The 17,282-nt window shown below is 40.4% G+C and overlaps 3 protein-coding genes across 15 annotated transcripts in view; 1 reads left to right on the plus strand and 2 right to left on the minus strand.

Moving 5' to 3' along the window:
• Window positions 1-17,282, minus strand: part of LOC134218429 (collagen alpha-1(XVIII) chain) — an 865,092-nt gene that overhangs the window by 558,744 nt on the left and 289,066 nt on the right. The gene's annotated exons all lie outside the window — the stretch shown is intronic.
• On the plus strand, window positions 4,527-5,175 carry LOC134214205 (mobility group protein 1A-like). The gene has a single exon (XM_062693617.1). The coding sequence runs from the start codon at window positions 4,645-4,647 to the stop codon at window positions 4,957-4,959; it is 315 nt and encodes a 104-aa protein (XP_062549601.1). The 5' UTR covers window positions 4,527-4,644; the 3' UTR covers window positions 4,960-5,175.
• Window positions 14,678-15,491, minus strand: LOC134214206 (calaxin-like). Its single transcript, XM_062693618.1, has one exon. It carries the CDS (start codon window positions 15,388-15,390, stop codon window positions 14,737-14,739), a length of 654 nt encoding a protein of 217 aa, XP_062549602.1. The 5' UTR covers window positions 15,391-15,491; the 3' UTR covers window positions 14,678-14,736.

Here is a 17,282-nt window from a genome sequence, read left to right on the forward strand (position 1 = left end):
TTGAAATTTCTTGCCTTCATCAGATGCCAACTGGACAAGCGATCTAGTTACATAATGCGGTGAACTGGCCACCCCATACGTTACTGTTTTGAGGGGCAAGGGTCATTTGGTCGAAACCCATTCGGCCGAAAGCCATTTGGCCGAATGCCACTTGGCCGAATATACCAATTGGTCGAATATACCATTTGGCCGAACAGACGGGTTATTTGGCCTAAAGGGTCGATTGGCCGGAAGGGTCATTTGACAGAATGCATCGTTTGGCTGAAAGGGTAATTTGGCCGAAAGGGTAATTTGGTCAAAAAGGTCATTTGGCCAAAAATTCCGTTTTGCCGAAAGGGTCGTTTGGCCGAAAGAGTAATTTGGCCGAAAGTGTAATTTGGCCGAAAGTGTAATTTGGCCGAAAGGGTAGTTTGGCCGAAAGGGTCATTTGGCCGAAAGTTGTTTGGCCGAAAGGGTAGTTTGGCCGAAAGGGTCATTTGGCCGAAAGGGTCATATGGCTGAAAGGGTCATTTGTCCGAAAGGGTCATTTAGCCGATAGGGTCATTTACCCGAATGGATCATTTGGCCGAAAGGGTCGTTTGGCCGAAAGGGTCGTTTGGCTGACTGGGTCAATTGGCCGAAAGGGTCATATGGCTGAAAGGGTCATTTGTCCGAAAGGGTTGTTTGGCCGAAAGGGATGTTTGGCCGGAAGGGTCGTTTGGCCGAAAGGGTCGTTTGGCCGAAAGGGTCATTTACCCGAATGGATCATTTGGCCGAAATTGTTGTTTGGCCGAAAGGGTCGTTTGGCTGACTGGGTCATTTGGCCGAAAAGTTCATTTGGCCGAACGGATCATTTGGCCGAACGGAGCATTTAGCCGAAAAGGTCATTTGGCCGAAAGGGTCATTTAGCCGAAAGCGTCATTTGGCCAAAAAGGTTATTTGGCCGAAAGGGTCGTTTGGCCGAATGGGTCATTTGGCCGGAAGAGTCGTTTGGCTTAATGGGTTGTTTGGCTGACTGGGTCATTTGGCCGAAAGGGTCATATGGCCGAAAGGGTCATTTGTCCGAAAGGGTCATTTGTCCGAAAGGGTCGCATGGCCGAAAGGGATGTTTGGCCGAAAGGGTCGTTTGGTCAAAAGGGTCGTGTGGCCGAAAGGGTCGTTTGGCCGAATGGATCATTTAGTCGAAAGGGTCATTTAGCCGAAAGGGTCATTCGGCCGAATAGGTCATTTGGACGAAAGGTTCATTTGGTTGAACGAGTCATTTGGCTTAAAGGGTCATTTGGTCGTAAGGGTCATTTGGCCGAAAGGGTTATTTGGTCGATAGGGTCGATTGGCCGAAAGGGTCATTTGACAGAAAGGGTCGTTTGGCCGAAAGGGTCGTTTGGCCGAAAGGGTCATTTGGCATAAAGGGTCGTATGGCCAAAAGGGTCGTTTGGCTGAAAGAGTCGTTTGGCCGAAAGGGTTATTTGACCGAATAGGACATTTGATTCAATAGATCATTTAGCCGAATAGTTCATTTGAAAAGTTAGAAATTAGGAATGAGAAGTGAAATGTCTCACTTTTCAATCCTCATTCTTCTCACTGTAAAAAAAAAACTGAAATGAATAGTGAGACGTCTTACTACCCACCTCACACTACTTACTTTTCACAGTGAGAAGTGAGAAATGGGGATTCAGAAGAGAGCCGTCTTTCTTCTCACTCCTCATTACTCACTTCTCGCTGTCAAAAGTGATAAGCGCGAAGTGGGTAGTGAAACGTCTCACTACTCATTTCACGCTTCTCACTTTTTACAGCGAGTAGTGATAAATGAGGAGTGAGAAGTGAGACTTTTCACTTCTCATTCCTAATTTATCACTTTTCAAGTGAACTATTCGGCCAAACGACCCTTTCTGCCAAACGACCCTCTCTGCCAAACGACCCTTTCGGCAAAACGACCCTTTCGGACAAATGACCCATTCGGCCAAATGACTTTCGGCCTAATGGTCTGATCGGCCAAATGGTATATTCGGCCAAACAATTTTCGGCTTCGGCCAAATGACTCTTCCCCATTTTTAACTAAGCAGAAATAACCATCGAATTGTCAAATTTTAACTAAAAGTTAAACGAATAGCTGGAATGGTTCACAGCCTTAATAAAGATTGTTGACTAAAGGTCCATCAAGAACAAGTTGATAATAAGTTGGGTGTATTCCAAAGGAAATTGTGAAATACATTTAACATCAAGCAGAAGAAAAAAACTCATCTCATCAATCAAAGTTGAAGAATGAGCAATTCTCAAAGAATCAGTAATCACTATGAAACAATATTGTTATGTTAGAGATAAAAAAATATTGGGGATTCAATTCATATCTTGTATTGTGCGATATTGATTCTCTCTGTTTCAGTTTTTTGCCTATTTCGACCTTTTGTACCTTTCAACCATTTGTTCTTTACGACCTTTTAACTCTTTCGACCTTTTGCCCATTCAACCCTCAGAAAATCAGACTTTAATACTCCATTACACGGAGACGACATCATATCGCCTATCTTTTTCCCACGTTATGAAAATTAGAAAACAAATCTGACAGGTAGTTTTCTACGTTTTATCAAGTGGGAAAGAGATAGAGAAGGTCCTTGTAATGCTTCATAGGTGATGGCAATAGGTAAGTGAGGGGTAAGTGATATTGGTTTTTCTGACATGGATTTGATACAAGATATTTGCCAGATTCTTCGATGTGTGGCAATTCAAAAAAATGTTCTCGCCGGCTACTAGAATTAATTATCAGCCTTATATTTCTAAAACGCATCTGCATTGATCGGTTTCCCTTCGCCGATGTTTTCTTTTCACGAATGTACCGGATTGCGATAGTTTTCTGAAGATTTTATGGTTTGATGTGATAAAGGATGGTCACACCTTGAGCCAGTAGCAATAATCACCGTTGTAGCTTTTGAAACAGTTGAGTTATTGAAGAAATAATAAATCGATTAAGAGAAATCGATCAATACAGCTATGCCCTTTTAATTCACAGCGCGAGATTTTCAATATGAATAAAAATGGGTTTGGGTAACCTTAGGAACGACCCAGCTAATTAAAAAAAACTTATCATAGCTACGATTATATTGTTTTCATGTGGGACTCGCTTAAAATTAATTAAATGTGTATTTTGATATTTACCAATTTTGTTAAAATTTCAGCTTTTTGTCTCTTATTGTCTTTTAGTCTTTTTTGTTTTTCTTTATGTAATGCCAAAAATCGATTAAAAAGCAGATTGCTGTGTTCTATCCATAGATTATCCATAAAATGTACTGCTGCTGCTACTGTTTAAGTAATTGTTAATCGCAATAGAATGTACACAGTAGCCACCTAGATTCATCAATAAAATAAAGCTCAGTATTTCCCGATAATGTCGAACCTGTTCATTCATCTTGCAAGTGTAGAGAACCTTTATTTCAAATATGTTGAGTTATAACGGACAATAAAACGACTAGATTGTTAAACTGATGAATGAAACCAATTAGAATGAATAAAAATCCGCCTACTGTGATATAAATTTACAGAAAGATCTCTGTTAAAATATCAAAATAAAAAATCAATTTACTTTCGTGATTAGTGTGACGAATTTCCCTGTATTAATTGATAATTAATACATTAAATACGTTTAATTTTTACACGAAAGTGATATCAAAAATAAATTACGAAAATTGAAAATGTCGAAAAGCATTCCTTTGAACACATGATTATAATAAAGGTTGCAGTTTGTTAATAATTTAAAATGAACGGCATCAAACTTCACCATACAATTGAACGAACTTCGGTGCTAGTTGGATTTTGAGTTCAAGTTATTAATGCTTATGTTTTATATAAAATTAGACCTGCTTAAAAAAGCTTTATTTAGAAAGTTTTGCATCAATTGTTTGCAATGTCTTGAATCATTTCCAGAATATAAAGACTCCTGTTAACCTTCATTTACTGGTTGTGCACTGTGTGTTCAAATTATCAGCCCAATTTCCTCGAACTACGATATTCAATTTCACGTAGCTTTACCCCAATCTGATTTGATTACCCCTGATCTGTTTTGAAACACGTAAGATTCATTATGGTGATAACAAAACACACGATGGAATTAAAAACGTTAGCATAAAAGTTATCAGTATCATAAGAGGAATCAGCTTTAGTGATCTTTGTAATAGATGCATTGATTATCGACAAACGATTGTAAGACAAAGGCTAATTGCGTTATCACTACAATTATATTCGACAGCATTGAATTTAAATTTATTTTGCATCCTTTTTTAGGAAAAAATAAATTCAAATTACCGCATACCCTTACACCAAAGCGGTAATTTTTTGAATATATTTGCCTGCATTTTGGATGCAGGGCATCTTGAACGGGTAGCTTTTTTGATGCTACACGTTGCAGTGTCGTGAACTATCAGCATAATCCCCGAAAGTACTACCCGAAAAACTAGGCCCAGCATCAAAAATACAGGTAAGTCTTCGGTGGGCAAGTTATAGAAAATAATTTACCTCTAACTTCGGTTACCTGTTGCATTATAAAACAGTATGCAAGAGGGCAACACAGATCACGGTAGTCCCATACGTTGACCCAGTCGGTTGTGCTTCAACAGTTGCTCCTGCAGTTATCCGTTTAAATCCAGTGAATTCCCCGCAATCCTCAGTTTCGAAATGGCCGAGAAACCAAAGCGTCCCCTGTCAGCGTACATGCTGTGGCTGAACTCTGCCCGCGAACAGATCAAGAAGGACAACCCCGGAATCAAGGTGACGGAAATCGCCAAGAAGGGCGGCGAACTGTGGAGAGCCATGAAGGACAAGAGCGAGTGGGAGGGCAAGGCCGTCAAAGCGAAGGACCAGTACACCAAGGCCGTCCAGGAATTCGAACGGAACGGCGGCAGCAAGGACTCCGGCAAGAAGGGCAAGGCGAAGGTCTCTCGGAAGAGCAAGAAACCGGACTCCGACGAGGAAGAGGAGGATAGCGATTGATCGACCAGTTGGAGCGAGAGCGAGCACCTCGGCTACTTAATTAACAATAAGTATTGATACGAATAATATTAGCTTCAATCTATTGTACAAATGTTCGAGGCCATATCTGCCGTATTCTTTAGTTATTTAAAGAATATTTTTAAGGTTGCTGTCTTGTGTATAAGGTGTCTGTAAAATCTTGAATATGTTCCAATAAAGAATCTGAAGAATTAAAAATACCCTTTTTTAAATGCTGTTCAATATCCAGAAATTATTAAACACATAGTGTTACCGACTCATCATAGTACAATTGTAGAGAAAGCATATAATATAATGTAAGAATAAATTGTGCTATGTTCAATGCTTATTTCCAATTACCATTGATAACCAAGGGTGTTATCGATCATTTAGTGATTTGCGTTCGATCATTTAGTAGTTTGTAAAGAACTCATCCCAGAAGCTAAATTTCAAAATGTGTTGTATGGGGGACTTCTAGTGCGAAGGTTTATCTACAACTTTGCCCAATGGTTCGTTGTTAGAATTCAACTGATAACGGAGTTATAGCGCTAGTTGCAGTAACTTAAACTAAATGATTGGAATTTTGTTATCTTTTAGTCTAAGTTACTGAAACAGTAGATATAACTCCGTTACTAGTGGAATTCAAACAACGAACCATTTGGCAGAGTTGTAGAAAAACCTTCGCCCTAGAAGTCTACCATACAACACATTTTGAAATTCAGATTCTGGAATGAGTTATTGACAAACTACTAAATGATCGATAACATCCTTGTTGATAATAAATAGAAAAAAACCACCGGTCTGGAATCAAAATCAACGGATAGAAACATTCGACAATCAGTTGTCAAATTTGTAAAGATCTGTTCGTATTGAATGAACCATTGCCGTTTTAGTTGGGCACCACTGTACCGCAGAGTGCAACACTCGTAACGACAAATTCAACCATGTCTGGGATCAATCGACCATCGCCTCGTCTCGTTCAGTGTGAACAGTTGTCTCTAAACCAACATCTGCTCAAACCAACAAACGGAATGAACGCCATGTACTCTCAACCCCACTTTGTTATGATAAGCTCCATCCAAATATTGGGACAATTATGAAAGAACCGAAAACCAACATCTCAATTAAGAGTTGTTGTTATCTTTGTCAAATCGGTGTGAAGGAGCACCACACCACACATAAGTGCTTACGGCGAGGTCAGATTTGAGAGTCGCGTGTTTGGTCGAGACCTAATCAACAACATGAATGAGTTTCTATCTCTCCATTCATCTTCGCAGAATCTCACGCGCCCCTAATTGGCTAGCGTAAATGCGGTAGATCTGACGCATGAAAGTCTGGTAAGTCTCGCTAATTAAATTCAACAATCGTTGTGGCACTGTTCTTTTAGTGGCTTATTTACTGTGAAATGCTTATTGCCGGGTCTCAACTGTTACACAATTATCAATTAAGATGCAAGGATTTTTATTGGGTGATAAGCACAGCGATACTCTCGAGTAAAGTCAAGTGTACCTACCAATCCGAAATAATAAAAGGAATTATTTCTTTCCGACTCAAGTGATCCACATAAGTTCACATATCAAAAGGTTGATTTTATATGAAGAGTCGTGCGTGTGAACGATCGGAATACGCCTTTACTTGCAAGGTCACTTGTACTGCCATGTTTGTTGCTTAATTTTTAAAGTTGGCCTAAAGTTTCGGAAATTCAATGCATTTTACTAAGTCAATTACGGCACCGGCCACGTCCTTACGGTCATCAAGGGAAGGAAGGATTATTAGTTCAACTCTCGTTGCTACTAGAGACCGAGTATACCTCTGCATCTCCACGATAGTCTTAGGATAGGATATTGTGTTAGTATGAAGGGATATATTATCTGGATTCACTTTGGTGAGTGATGCGATCTATGGGATAGGAATATATGAATGAGAATTATAAGTACTAGAGTAATGAGAAAGTATTAAAGTGAATTCTAAGGGATTCATTTTTTTTACAATTAGAATTTGAATGCTATTGGATTCTAATACCACGTACACATCTACCATACCATCGCTACCCGCACATCAACCTCACTCATTCTTACTTGTATGAGGCCTGCACGAGCATAGCGACCGTATATAGCATTCGTATGCGGGTACAAATGAATACCAATCTATTTTTACATTTTATTTACTGCTACTAAGTAACAGGCAGCTTTTTATAACAATTCTATATTTAGAATCATATTTGCTAGCAATGAGAATTTGATTTGCAAAGAGATTGAGTTATATGATTAACGAAATTATCTAATAGGAAATTGAAAGGGCCAGGGATCAAACCTTTAATCTCATGCTTATGAGGCAGAAGCAGTGACACAAGGCCACCAGCACCCTTTGAAATTTTTCTTACTAAAGCAAATTCATCGGAAAAACCTGCCAACAAGTGTGCTTATTGCTGAACAAATTTTCAAAGTAAGAAGCATATTGAATGAGTTTTGGATGAATGTGGGACCCAAGATGGGAGATATGAGATGTGAAATCAGAATAATAACCTTACCTGAAGCTTTCCAAATGCCTTAATGATAGATATTATTTATATTAGGCATGTAAGTAAAATAATTGAGAAGCTTTTCAGAGTGCAGCTTTGGATGGAACTAAGATTGTTTGATGCATTTTATCAGAAGCTTTTTTTTTTAATGTGCACTAAAGTCTGGTTTTGCGAGGGTGAAACGTTCCGCGTAAATCAAAAGCGTCAAATTATCAAAATACACGAACAAAATACCGTGGTATTTAATCCTTAAATCCGCTATAAAACGGCTAAGGCTGAGATTCACATAAGGTTCGTCTCTACTGGGATCTGGTTTACGCGATGGATACGTGAGCTTAAAAACTTGTAAAGAAACGCAAAAACAGGCGTTTAGTCCAAAATCCACATAAAAGGTGACACTAATGTGATGTAACCAAACATTGCAGTGGTTTCTCGATAAGCTGATGTTCTGTGACACAATATCAACTCATGGGATCTTTTCTCTGTATTAACGCGAGTTTTGATGATTTGCTGTTTTTCATTTCGAATGGCAGCTTAAAATTATACCATTTTGAAATATATCTTCCGTTATCTAATGATAGGTATTTAGTATTCAGTCTGTACGACCTCTGGATGGTGATCCTGCCTTTCTTTATTGTGAAGATCCCTTCGAACAGCTTCTCAAGCCCCTTTACTTGTCATAAGACGAGTTTGTACAATCCCATTTAATTTCACCACTCAATTGTACCTTGTCAAGGTACAATTAATTGGTGGAATTAAATTGCGATTGTACAAACTCGTCTTATGACAAGTGAAGACATTCCACTAAAAAGCTCAAAATAATTTTCTTTACAAAATAGCTTCTCAATGATTTTATGGTACACATATCGATTTTTCCATGAGACGGTACTCCTTTCGTAATCGTTTATTTCATTTATTTAGTTTACATCTAAACAGATAACACTGAATCAACAATTTGACGCCACAATACACAGTTCGAGGCCGCATCTCTCCATCCTCGGATACGCCCCACGCTCGCCAAGTCGTTCTGCACCTGGTCTGCCCATCTCGCTCGCTGCGCTCCACGCCGTCTCGTACCTGCCGGATCGGAAGCGAACACCATCTTTGCAGGGTTGCTGTCCGGCATTCTTGCAACATGTCCTGCCCATCGTACCCTTCCGGCTTTAGCTACCTTCTGGCTACTGGGTTCGCCGTAGAGTTGGGCGAGCTCATGGTTCATTCTTCGCCGACACACACCCTCTTCTTGCAAACCGCCAAAGATGGTCCTAAGCACCTGTCTCTCGAATACCTGAGTGCTTGCAAGTCCTCCTCGAGCATTGTCCATGTTTCATGTCCGTAGAGTTCAACCGGTCTTATAAGCGTCTTGTACATGACACATTTGCTGCGGTGGCGAATCTTTTTCGACCGCAGTTTCTTCTGGAGCCCGTAGTAGTCCCGACTTCCACAGATGATGCGCCTTCGTATTTCACGACTAACGTTGTTGTCAGCCGTTAGCAAGGATCCGAAGTAGACAAATTCCTCAACCACCTCGAAGGTATCCCCGTCTATCGTAACACTGCTTCCCAGGCGGGCCCTGTCGCGCTCGGTTCCGCCCACAAGCATGTACTTTGTCTTTGACGCATTCACCACCAGTCCAACTTTTGTTGCTTCACGTTTCAGGCGGGTGATCAGGCGGCGTAATCATAAAATAACATTTATCTATAAAGAAAAAGGCATGTATAAAAGCTATTTTTGGTTTGAAGGCGATCACTTTTAACAAACTTTCTGTTACAAAAAATATTATAGTTCTAATTAAACTTTAATTACAGTTTCATTAGAAGCCGTTTTCACTTTAAAGGAATATTGTAACAAAACTATTTTTGTTATTCGTTAACTTTTACAATAAACAGGCCAATCTGAAAACGGTTTTACGTTACGTTACGGATCATTTCACTTGAAAGTTCTTTCGTTCTTTTATTCTACATCAAGCCTTAATTCTTCGTTTCAGCTTCTGTGTGGAAACTAAACTATCTCGCTCGGTTAACTATTTTCAAGGGCCAACTAGTTGTTTGATTATATTTTTTTCGCCATGGTGGTACATTTTATTCCTAAAGCTTATCGCTTATCGCCTATCGGCCCATTATTGTCGAACTATTTCAATCTTGTCCTTAAAAGGTTACACCACCGTACAATTTGAAGAAAAAAATGAAACTTATTTGATTGAAATATATTGACGCTAAGAATTTTTCAAAGGATTTCAGATTTGGAAAATGGATTTGAGAATTTCACAGTTTCTGTTTAGCTATTTGAAGGTCGGATTTAATAACTTTGAGCTCAGTATTTGAATGAGGAGATACGTAGTTTTAAAATGGATTTAGAAGTTTGAAATTATTTTTTAGAGATTTTATGTGAAGTGAAGAATTGAAGATTGGCTTTGGAGACTTGATTTTTCAAGATGCTTACTTGGAGCTACAATTGAGTAATCGCATTTGGAAATTTGCCGTTGAAGTCAAATAATGGATTCAAATAATGAAATCACGGTCAAATTGGCATAATTTTATGATTGGTAATTTGAATTTAAAAAGAACAGTCGCCTCTCCACATCTCAATACCGAAAGGACCATCGAGATAAGGATAGATCGAGAAATGGAAGAGGAATGGGAGGTTATCGAGATGTAGAATGCCCAAATGTATGTAGATCGAAGGGACCGAGAAAACCATCGACATAGGGAGAGATATCAAGATATAGAACAACGAGATGTAGAGAGTCAAATGAGAAGTGAGATGTAAGAAGTGAGAAATCAAAAGTTATAAGTAAGAAGTGCGAAAATCGAAGTCAAACGTGAGAAATGAGAAGTGCGAAGTAAGAAGTGAGTAGAAGAGAGTGAGAAATGAGAAGTGAGAAGTTAGAATTGATGAATTCGTAGTAGTAAGTAGAAGTGAAAAGTGAAAAATTTAAAGTTAAAACTTAGAAGGGAGAAGCGATAAATGCAAAATGGTAAGGAGAAAGTAAAGTGAAAGAAATGAGAAAGGCGAAGTGTGAAATGAGATGGGCGAAGTGAGAAATTACATGTGACAAGTGCTAAGTGAGAAGTAAGTAATGGGAAGAGGGAGGTGATAAGCAAGATGAACGAAGAGAGCAGTAAGAAGGGAGAAATGGGAATTGAATTGTGAGAAGGGAGTAGTAAGATAAGTGAGATCCGAGCAACGATAGGTGAGAAATATTCTTTCTGTCTTATATCTCTCCACCCACTTCTTACTAATCAACATTGCTTCTCACTTCCCAATAAACATCACTCACTGCTCACCCCTTGCTTCTGTTTATTTCACTACTCACATCGTACTTTTCACTACTCATTTCTCACCACTCACTTCTCATTTCTCGCTTTCCACTACTCACATGTTACTGCACGCATCTCACTACTCAATACTCATTTCCATTCCACAGTATTCACTTCGCACTACACTGTACTCATTTCTAACATCTCATTTATCACTACTCGGTTCTGGTGGTTCCCTATACAATTCGATCATCTCACTTCTCACTTCACTTAATAGGAAAACAAATTTCAACCATTCAGTCAATTATAAATGTGTTCACTATCTCGGTACTTTCATAACTCAACGGTCCCGTCAGTAGACCTGTGCGACGATTAAAATGGCGGTGGCGTGATAGATCATTTTAAGCCAGCGGTAGCGGCGTGGTGGCATCACGCCCTTGGTGATCGGCGGCGGCGTGGGTCGGTGTGAACTAGTTTCGAGCGCCAAAATTTCTCCGGAATTTCATCAGAAGCTCTTCAATAAGTTCCTCAAGAAATTTTTCCACAAGTTCGTTGGGAAGTTCTTCTTGAAATTCTTGCAGAAGGTTCTCCAAGGATTCCTCCGGATGTTCCTCCAGGTATTCCTCCGAAAAATTCTCCAGAATTCCTCGGAAAGTTTCTCCAGGTATTCCTCGGGAAGATCCTTCAGGAATTCCTCGGGAAGTTCCTTCAGGGATTCCTTCGGAAGTTCCTCCAAGAATTCTTCCGGAAGTTTCTCCAGGAATTCCTCCGGAAGTTTCTCCAGGAATTCCTGCGGAAGTTTCTTCAGGAATTCCTCCGGAAGTTCCTCCAGCAATGCCTTCGGAAGCTCCTCAAGGAATTTCTCCGGAAGTTCCTCCAGGGATCTTCCCGGAAGTTCCTCAAGAATTCCTTTGAAAGTTCCTCCAGGAATTCCTCCGGAAGTTCCTCCAGAATATTCTTTAGAAGTTCCTCCAGGAATTCCTTCGGAAGTTCCTCCAGGAATTCCTCCGGAAGTTCCTCTAGGAATTCCTCCGGAAGTTCCTCTGGGAATTCCTCCGGAAGTTCCTCTAGAAATTCCTCCAGAAGTTCCTCTAGGAATTCCTCCAGAAGTTCCTCCGGAAGTTCCTCTATGAATTCCTCCGGAAGTTCCACTAGGAATTCCTCCGGAAGTTCCTCTGGGACTTCCTCCGGAAGTTTCTCTAGGAATTCCTCCGGATGTTCCTCTAGGAATTCCTCAGGAAGTTCCTCTAGGAATTCCTCCGGAAGTTCCTCTGGGAATTCCTCCGGAAGTTCGTCTAGGAATTCCTCCGGAAGTTCCTCTAGAAATTTCTCCGGAAGTTCCTCTAGGAATTCCTCCGGAAGTTCCCAGGAATTCCTCCGGAAGTTCGTCTAGGAATTCCTCCGTAAGTTCCTCTAGAAATTCCTCTGGAAGTTCCTCTAGGAATTCCTCCGGAAGTTCCTCTAGGAATTCCTCCGAAAGTTCCTCCGGAAGTTCCTCCAGGAATTCCTCCGGAAGTTCCTCTAGGAATTCCTCCGGAAGTTCCTCCAGGAATTCCTCCGGAAATTTCTCGGAAAAATTGCTTCCGAAAATTGTTTCGAAGTTTTCCCAGGAGTTTCTTAAAGTTTGCTTTAAAAAAAATCCTCTAGGAATTGTTCCGGTATATTTCTCCAGGCTAAGTTTCCGATTGATTTTTTTGTGCGATTACTTCGATTGAGAGTACTTCTCGAAACAAGTCATGAATGATTTCTTTAGGAAATTCCTGAAGAAATTCGCGAAGGAATTTTTGGTTCAAATCCCTATAGAAATTTTAGAATAAATTCATAGGGGAACTTTCGATGAAATTTTTGATTTTTTTTCCCAATGGACTTCCTTCCTACTGATCTCGAAACAAAATTTTGGAAGAGTTGTTGACGATTTTTTTGGGAGAAATTCGAGAAGGAATTCCTGGTTTGAATCACTGTTGACATTTCTAGATGAATTCTTGAAATAATTTCGAGTGGATTTCCTGATGGGCTTCCAGAAGATATTCTCTAAGGAATTACAAAAAAAAACTCGGATTTTGCGAATGTTTTGCGTCCTACCTAAAACATGCCCGGAATCTATGACAAAAGGTCGAAATGACAGAAGATGGAAAGGACAAAATGTCGAAAGGAACAAACGGTCGAAAGGACCAAAGATCGAAAGGAAAAAAGGTTGAAAGGGACAAAAAGTTGAAAGAGGCAAAAGATCGAAAGGGACAAAAGGTCGGAAGGGTTAAAAGGTCCAAAAGGACAAAAGGTCGACCAGAAATAAGTTGCCAACAAGTTGGATGTATTTCAAACGAATTTGTGAAGTGTATTCAACTTCATGGATCTCGTCAATCACAGTTGAAGAATGTGCAATTTTCAAACGAAAATTTGTGAAACAAATGAAGGAGCAATCGCATATAATTGGCCGAAATTATTGTCGGTACTATTTGGATCAAGAAACATTAAGCTGTGGTGGTGGTTTAGAGGCACAAAGGACATAGTTGAGTGAATTAAACTTTGAAGTGGACTGGTCGATGTTTGGAACTGCGAATCCATCTCAGAAGGTAGATAGTAGTTAAGGACAGTCTTCTCCAATCAATTAATGCTCTTATACAAATTCAAAAGGGAGGCAAATATTTAGTTGCCTAAATCCTTCGATTGATTTCTATTTAGCATAAACGTTAGACGTCTACCATCATTTAGAGTAGGCATCCTCGATTAAACTCTTGTAGGACCATGGAGTTGTTCTGGATAATACAGGCAAATTTATCTCAAATCTTCACAAAATCCAAATTACTACTTCTCGGAATCAATCTTCACAACAAACGGTTTCTATGGAACTTGCACAACAGGTTGATTATAGAAGTATTTCCTGAATGAATTCATTGGGAAGAGCTGGATCTTTTTGAACAGATTTAAGACTAATTTGTCCTTACTGCTGCAAAGCATTACGGTTCTGGAAGTTCCTCGATAATCATAACAGTGGCCAAAAATAGAACTAATCTAATCAGGCATGTGTAGTGTTTTGTAGTCTAAATCGTAAAAGTTATGAAAACCGAACAACAGCAAAGTGTGAGATATTGAAAAGATAATCTATAGTTACAAACTTTCGCAAAAGACTAGTACGTAGCACGTGTATAAGAGTGTACATAGTGGCCATCTGATAAACGATCGAATACTGCACTGAGCAGAAATAAACGTTTGTCGACCCTGTATAGTGACCTAATTAAAAATACAAATAAAATTAAATCGTGGATGAGACTGCCTAATGCTCGATTATGAAAGAAAGATAATTGCTTTGAGGACGTCTTTCTATGTCATAGAAAAAGAAGTATACAATTCTTCTCAAACAGTGACTCACATCCTTCCTCGAACCGAGGTTGAACTTGTCCCAACCTGGCATCAGAACTAGCACAAATTTATTATTTACTGCTGCCACCCAGCCAGTGCAGCAACTATGACACGTTGTCACGAAAACAAATTTAAGCACCAACTCGCTTTTGATCCTAATCCGGTTTCCCTCGGCCAGTAGCCATCTACGCAACAGTGGAAACTAACTCATCATCAACAGCTGAAAACACAAACTGTGATCTGCTAGACGCCAGAGTCTGTACAGCGGAGTAGTCGTCGCAGTGGCAATCAGATTTGGGATCCGCCACAGAGCGTCACAGCATCATAGTCCGTGATCACAGTCACATCAAAGCGGAAAACTCACAGGAAAGATATGAAGCATCGTTAGGAAGATTAATTTCGAAGTCGGAAAGGGGGAAGAGCGTGGAAGACACTTGTTTTCTCATTTGGTACGATTTGCTTTTGGTCGCTTGACTTTCCCAACCACTGTTGGCTCGGAACAAGTGGCGATGCCAAAACTTGACTTTTTGATTAATTTTTAATGGGTTTTTGTTAGTGTCAAACAACATCGTTTTTGGGGTGGTACAAATGAACAGTTTTAATACTTTTTATGGGATTTTTTCTTAACTGAACAAGAAGTTAAAACTCAACGGTTTGATCCAGGAAGGTTTTTGAGAAGGCATACACGTGAGCTCGATCAGGAAGTGCCTGTCCGAAACATTCCAGCAGTTCAGGAGATTTGTGTACGGATTCCCGGAAATCGTCCAAGGAAATGGCCCCGTCTCGGTCGATGTCCATTCGTCGGATGAGGATTTCAACCATGTCTTTGACTGACTCTTCGACTTCTTCCTCTTGATGTTTGATAAAGCAACTCCGCAACAAAACCATCATATGCTCCCGTCGCAGTATTCCTTCTCCGCCAATGTCGTACGACCGGAAGCAATGTTCAATCTTTTCGTCGAATGTTCCCTTCAAAAACAGTGACAACATTTTCGCCCACGCCTCCATAGTCATGAACGAGGTCACACCTTTGTCCAATGCGCAGCAAATTCTCCCCACTGTTTCGACGTTCGAAATCCCAAAGGCACTATCGAACAAAGTGTCCAGCTGGTGACGTGAGACTTGTCCCTTGTTGTCCTCCTCGTCCTTGGACAGCTTGTGGTAAATCAAAAGGCACACCTCCAGCTCCCGGTGCGTGAAGTGCGTTTTCTTTTCCAATCGCCGGACCAGACGGCTAACCTTGTTCAGGAAACGCATCTCCTCGCCCGCCTCCAGGGTCAAATCCAGAGACATATTTTTGGCCTTAGAAAAATTCCGCAATGACAACAAAAAATTTCAACCATCCAAAATCTTTGCGATTACCTACTGCGATCGTTTTGAGCGCATTTTTTCACACTTCCTTTCGTTCCCGTCATCTGCCAGCTCGTATATAATCCGCTTTGAGGCATCTTCAGCACAGATCGTAAATTCATGCAAGCGATCCAACAATATGATTCACGTTGCAAATGAATCGTTGCTGTGAAACAAATATTTAAGTCCACAACATATAATGCTCAAAAATTACCTTTTATTCTTCGCTATAGGGCACTGCACAGAAACATCTCTTTCTCTTTCGTTCCTCATAAATTTTGACGTTTACTGGCCTTGTTGTTTTCTAATTTCTTTGCAGTAAGAAAGAGACAAAGTAGTCCGTGCAGTGCCCTATTTAGCGCAGTTAAAGAAAACGAATAGCAATACAATATATTCTTCCAACCTTGTCCTTAAACGTCAGGAACTTTTCTACTTTTCTTTTTGATCATACATCAACATCCCCCTTAAAACCACTTGTAGTGTTATTAAATATTTATCGATTACGAGTAATTGACAACTGCATGCATGGTTCGTCGCACGAGAAGGATTCATTTAAAAAAATAAAGTCCCTTGTATGTTTGATGAAGACTTCTAACTACAAGTCTAAACTTTTATTTTGTAATTACCTACATAGGTACTTGTTTACTTATTTAAACAAGGCAAACATTGCTGCTTCCATTCGAAAGTTCAAGTGGTAGTAACGTTTTCTTCGAAAAGGACTTAGATGTCTTCATGGTTAAATAATCCAAATAACAACGCCCTTTCCCGGTTTCCACATGTTCCCGAAATCATCCATAAATTTTAATAATTTCATTATCTCTCAACCCATAACTCACCGAAGCCAAATGGCAGTTAGTGGTTAGGTTATGGGCATGGTTCCCGCGTGTGTGTTTTTCCTCCGCGATCTCGTCGCGATGCTGGCTGGCACTCCTCCTCAGCTCTGCCCCAATCCCAAAAGTCGGCGGATACGAACTCAGAAGTGTTGTTCCACTCCCTGCCCGATATTGCTGTCGTTAGTTTGTGCAGTTTTGTCGCCGCAATCCCGGGCATCATCAGCTGCTAGGTACAGGAACAGCATAACAGCGAGCTTGACATCACGCCAACATATATTCTCATAACCGGAGAGGAAGGGTCTCTCTGCTGGTAGGGGAAGATGGTCGAAAATGCATGGCGAAGGAAGGAAGATTCTTCATTTCAAATAAAATGGATTTTTTAATAATAGTGCTTATTGGAGTGCTTATTAGAGTTTACTGCAGTATTATTATCTTATTTTTAATCGATATTGATCGCACACTCTTCAAGAACTTTTGTAACGAAAGATACTTCTAAAGAAATTTAAAAGAAATGCATAAATGTCGCCTATTATACCTTCCTTCCCCACTGGTTCTGCTGCTGCTGTAGTCATTGCAAGGGCATCATCATGCAGCCGAGTCGAGTCATAAATGCCCCACCAGGCTCGAGTGCAAAGACGTATAAGTTTCGGTTTCGGTTGGGCTAATATAAATAAATAATTTATGCTCGCGCGCTGTGGCTCTGTCCGGATGATCTGCTGCGAGCTTGTTGCCGCGGCTGGCTGGTTTGGCGGTGGTGGATTATTACGCGAATTGGGTGCGCTGCTGCAGGCCGTGTGCTGTGGGTCTCATAAAGTTTTGTCAACTTAGCGAGTTGAGGCATGCCCCGGCTTCCGCCTCGAGGGCGCTATGGTCCGGTCGGAGCCGAGTAATTCGTTTAGTTGAAACAACACGAACTGCACACCGGTAGAGCAAGGTCTTCAAATCTTAGTCAACTGTTGTGCATGCAAACTGACGGAAACCGAGAATGTGCCATATGAACGT

This window comes from Armigeres subalbatus, chromosome 2 (genome assembly GCF_024139115.2).
Source record: "Armigeres subalbatus isolate Guangzhou_Male chromosome 2, GZ_Asu_2, whole genome shotgun sequence".
Taxonomy (NCBI): Eukaryota; Metazoa; Arthropoda; class Insecta; order Diptera; family Culicidae; genus Armigeres; species Armigeres subalbatus.

Bases quoted from the DNA above. Each gene is read 5' to 3' on its own strand.
- LOC134214206 (XM_062693618.1), bottom strand. From the start codon at position 15,390: ATGTCTCTGGATTTGACCCTGGAGGCGGGCGAGGAGATGCGTTTCCTG.
- LOC134214205 (XM_062693617.1), top strand. From the start codon at position 4,645: ATGGCCGAGAAACCAAAGCGTCCCCTGTCAGCGTACATGCTGTGGCTG.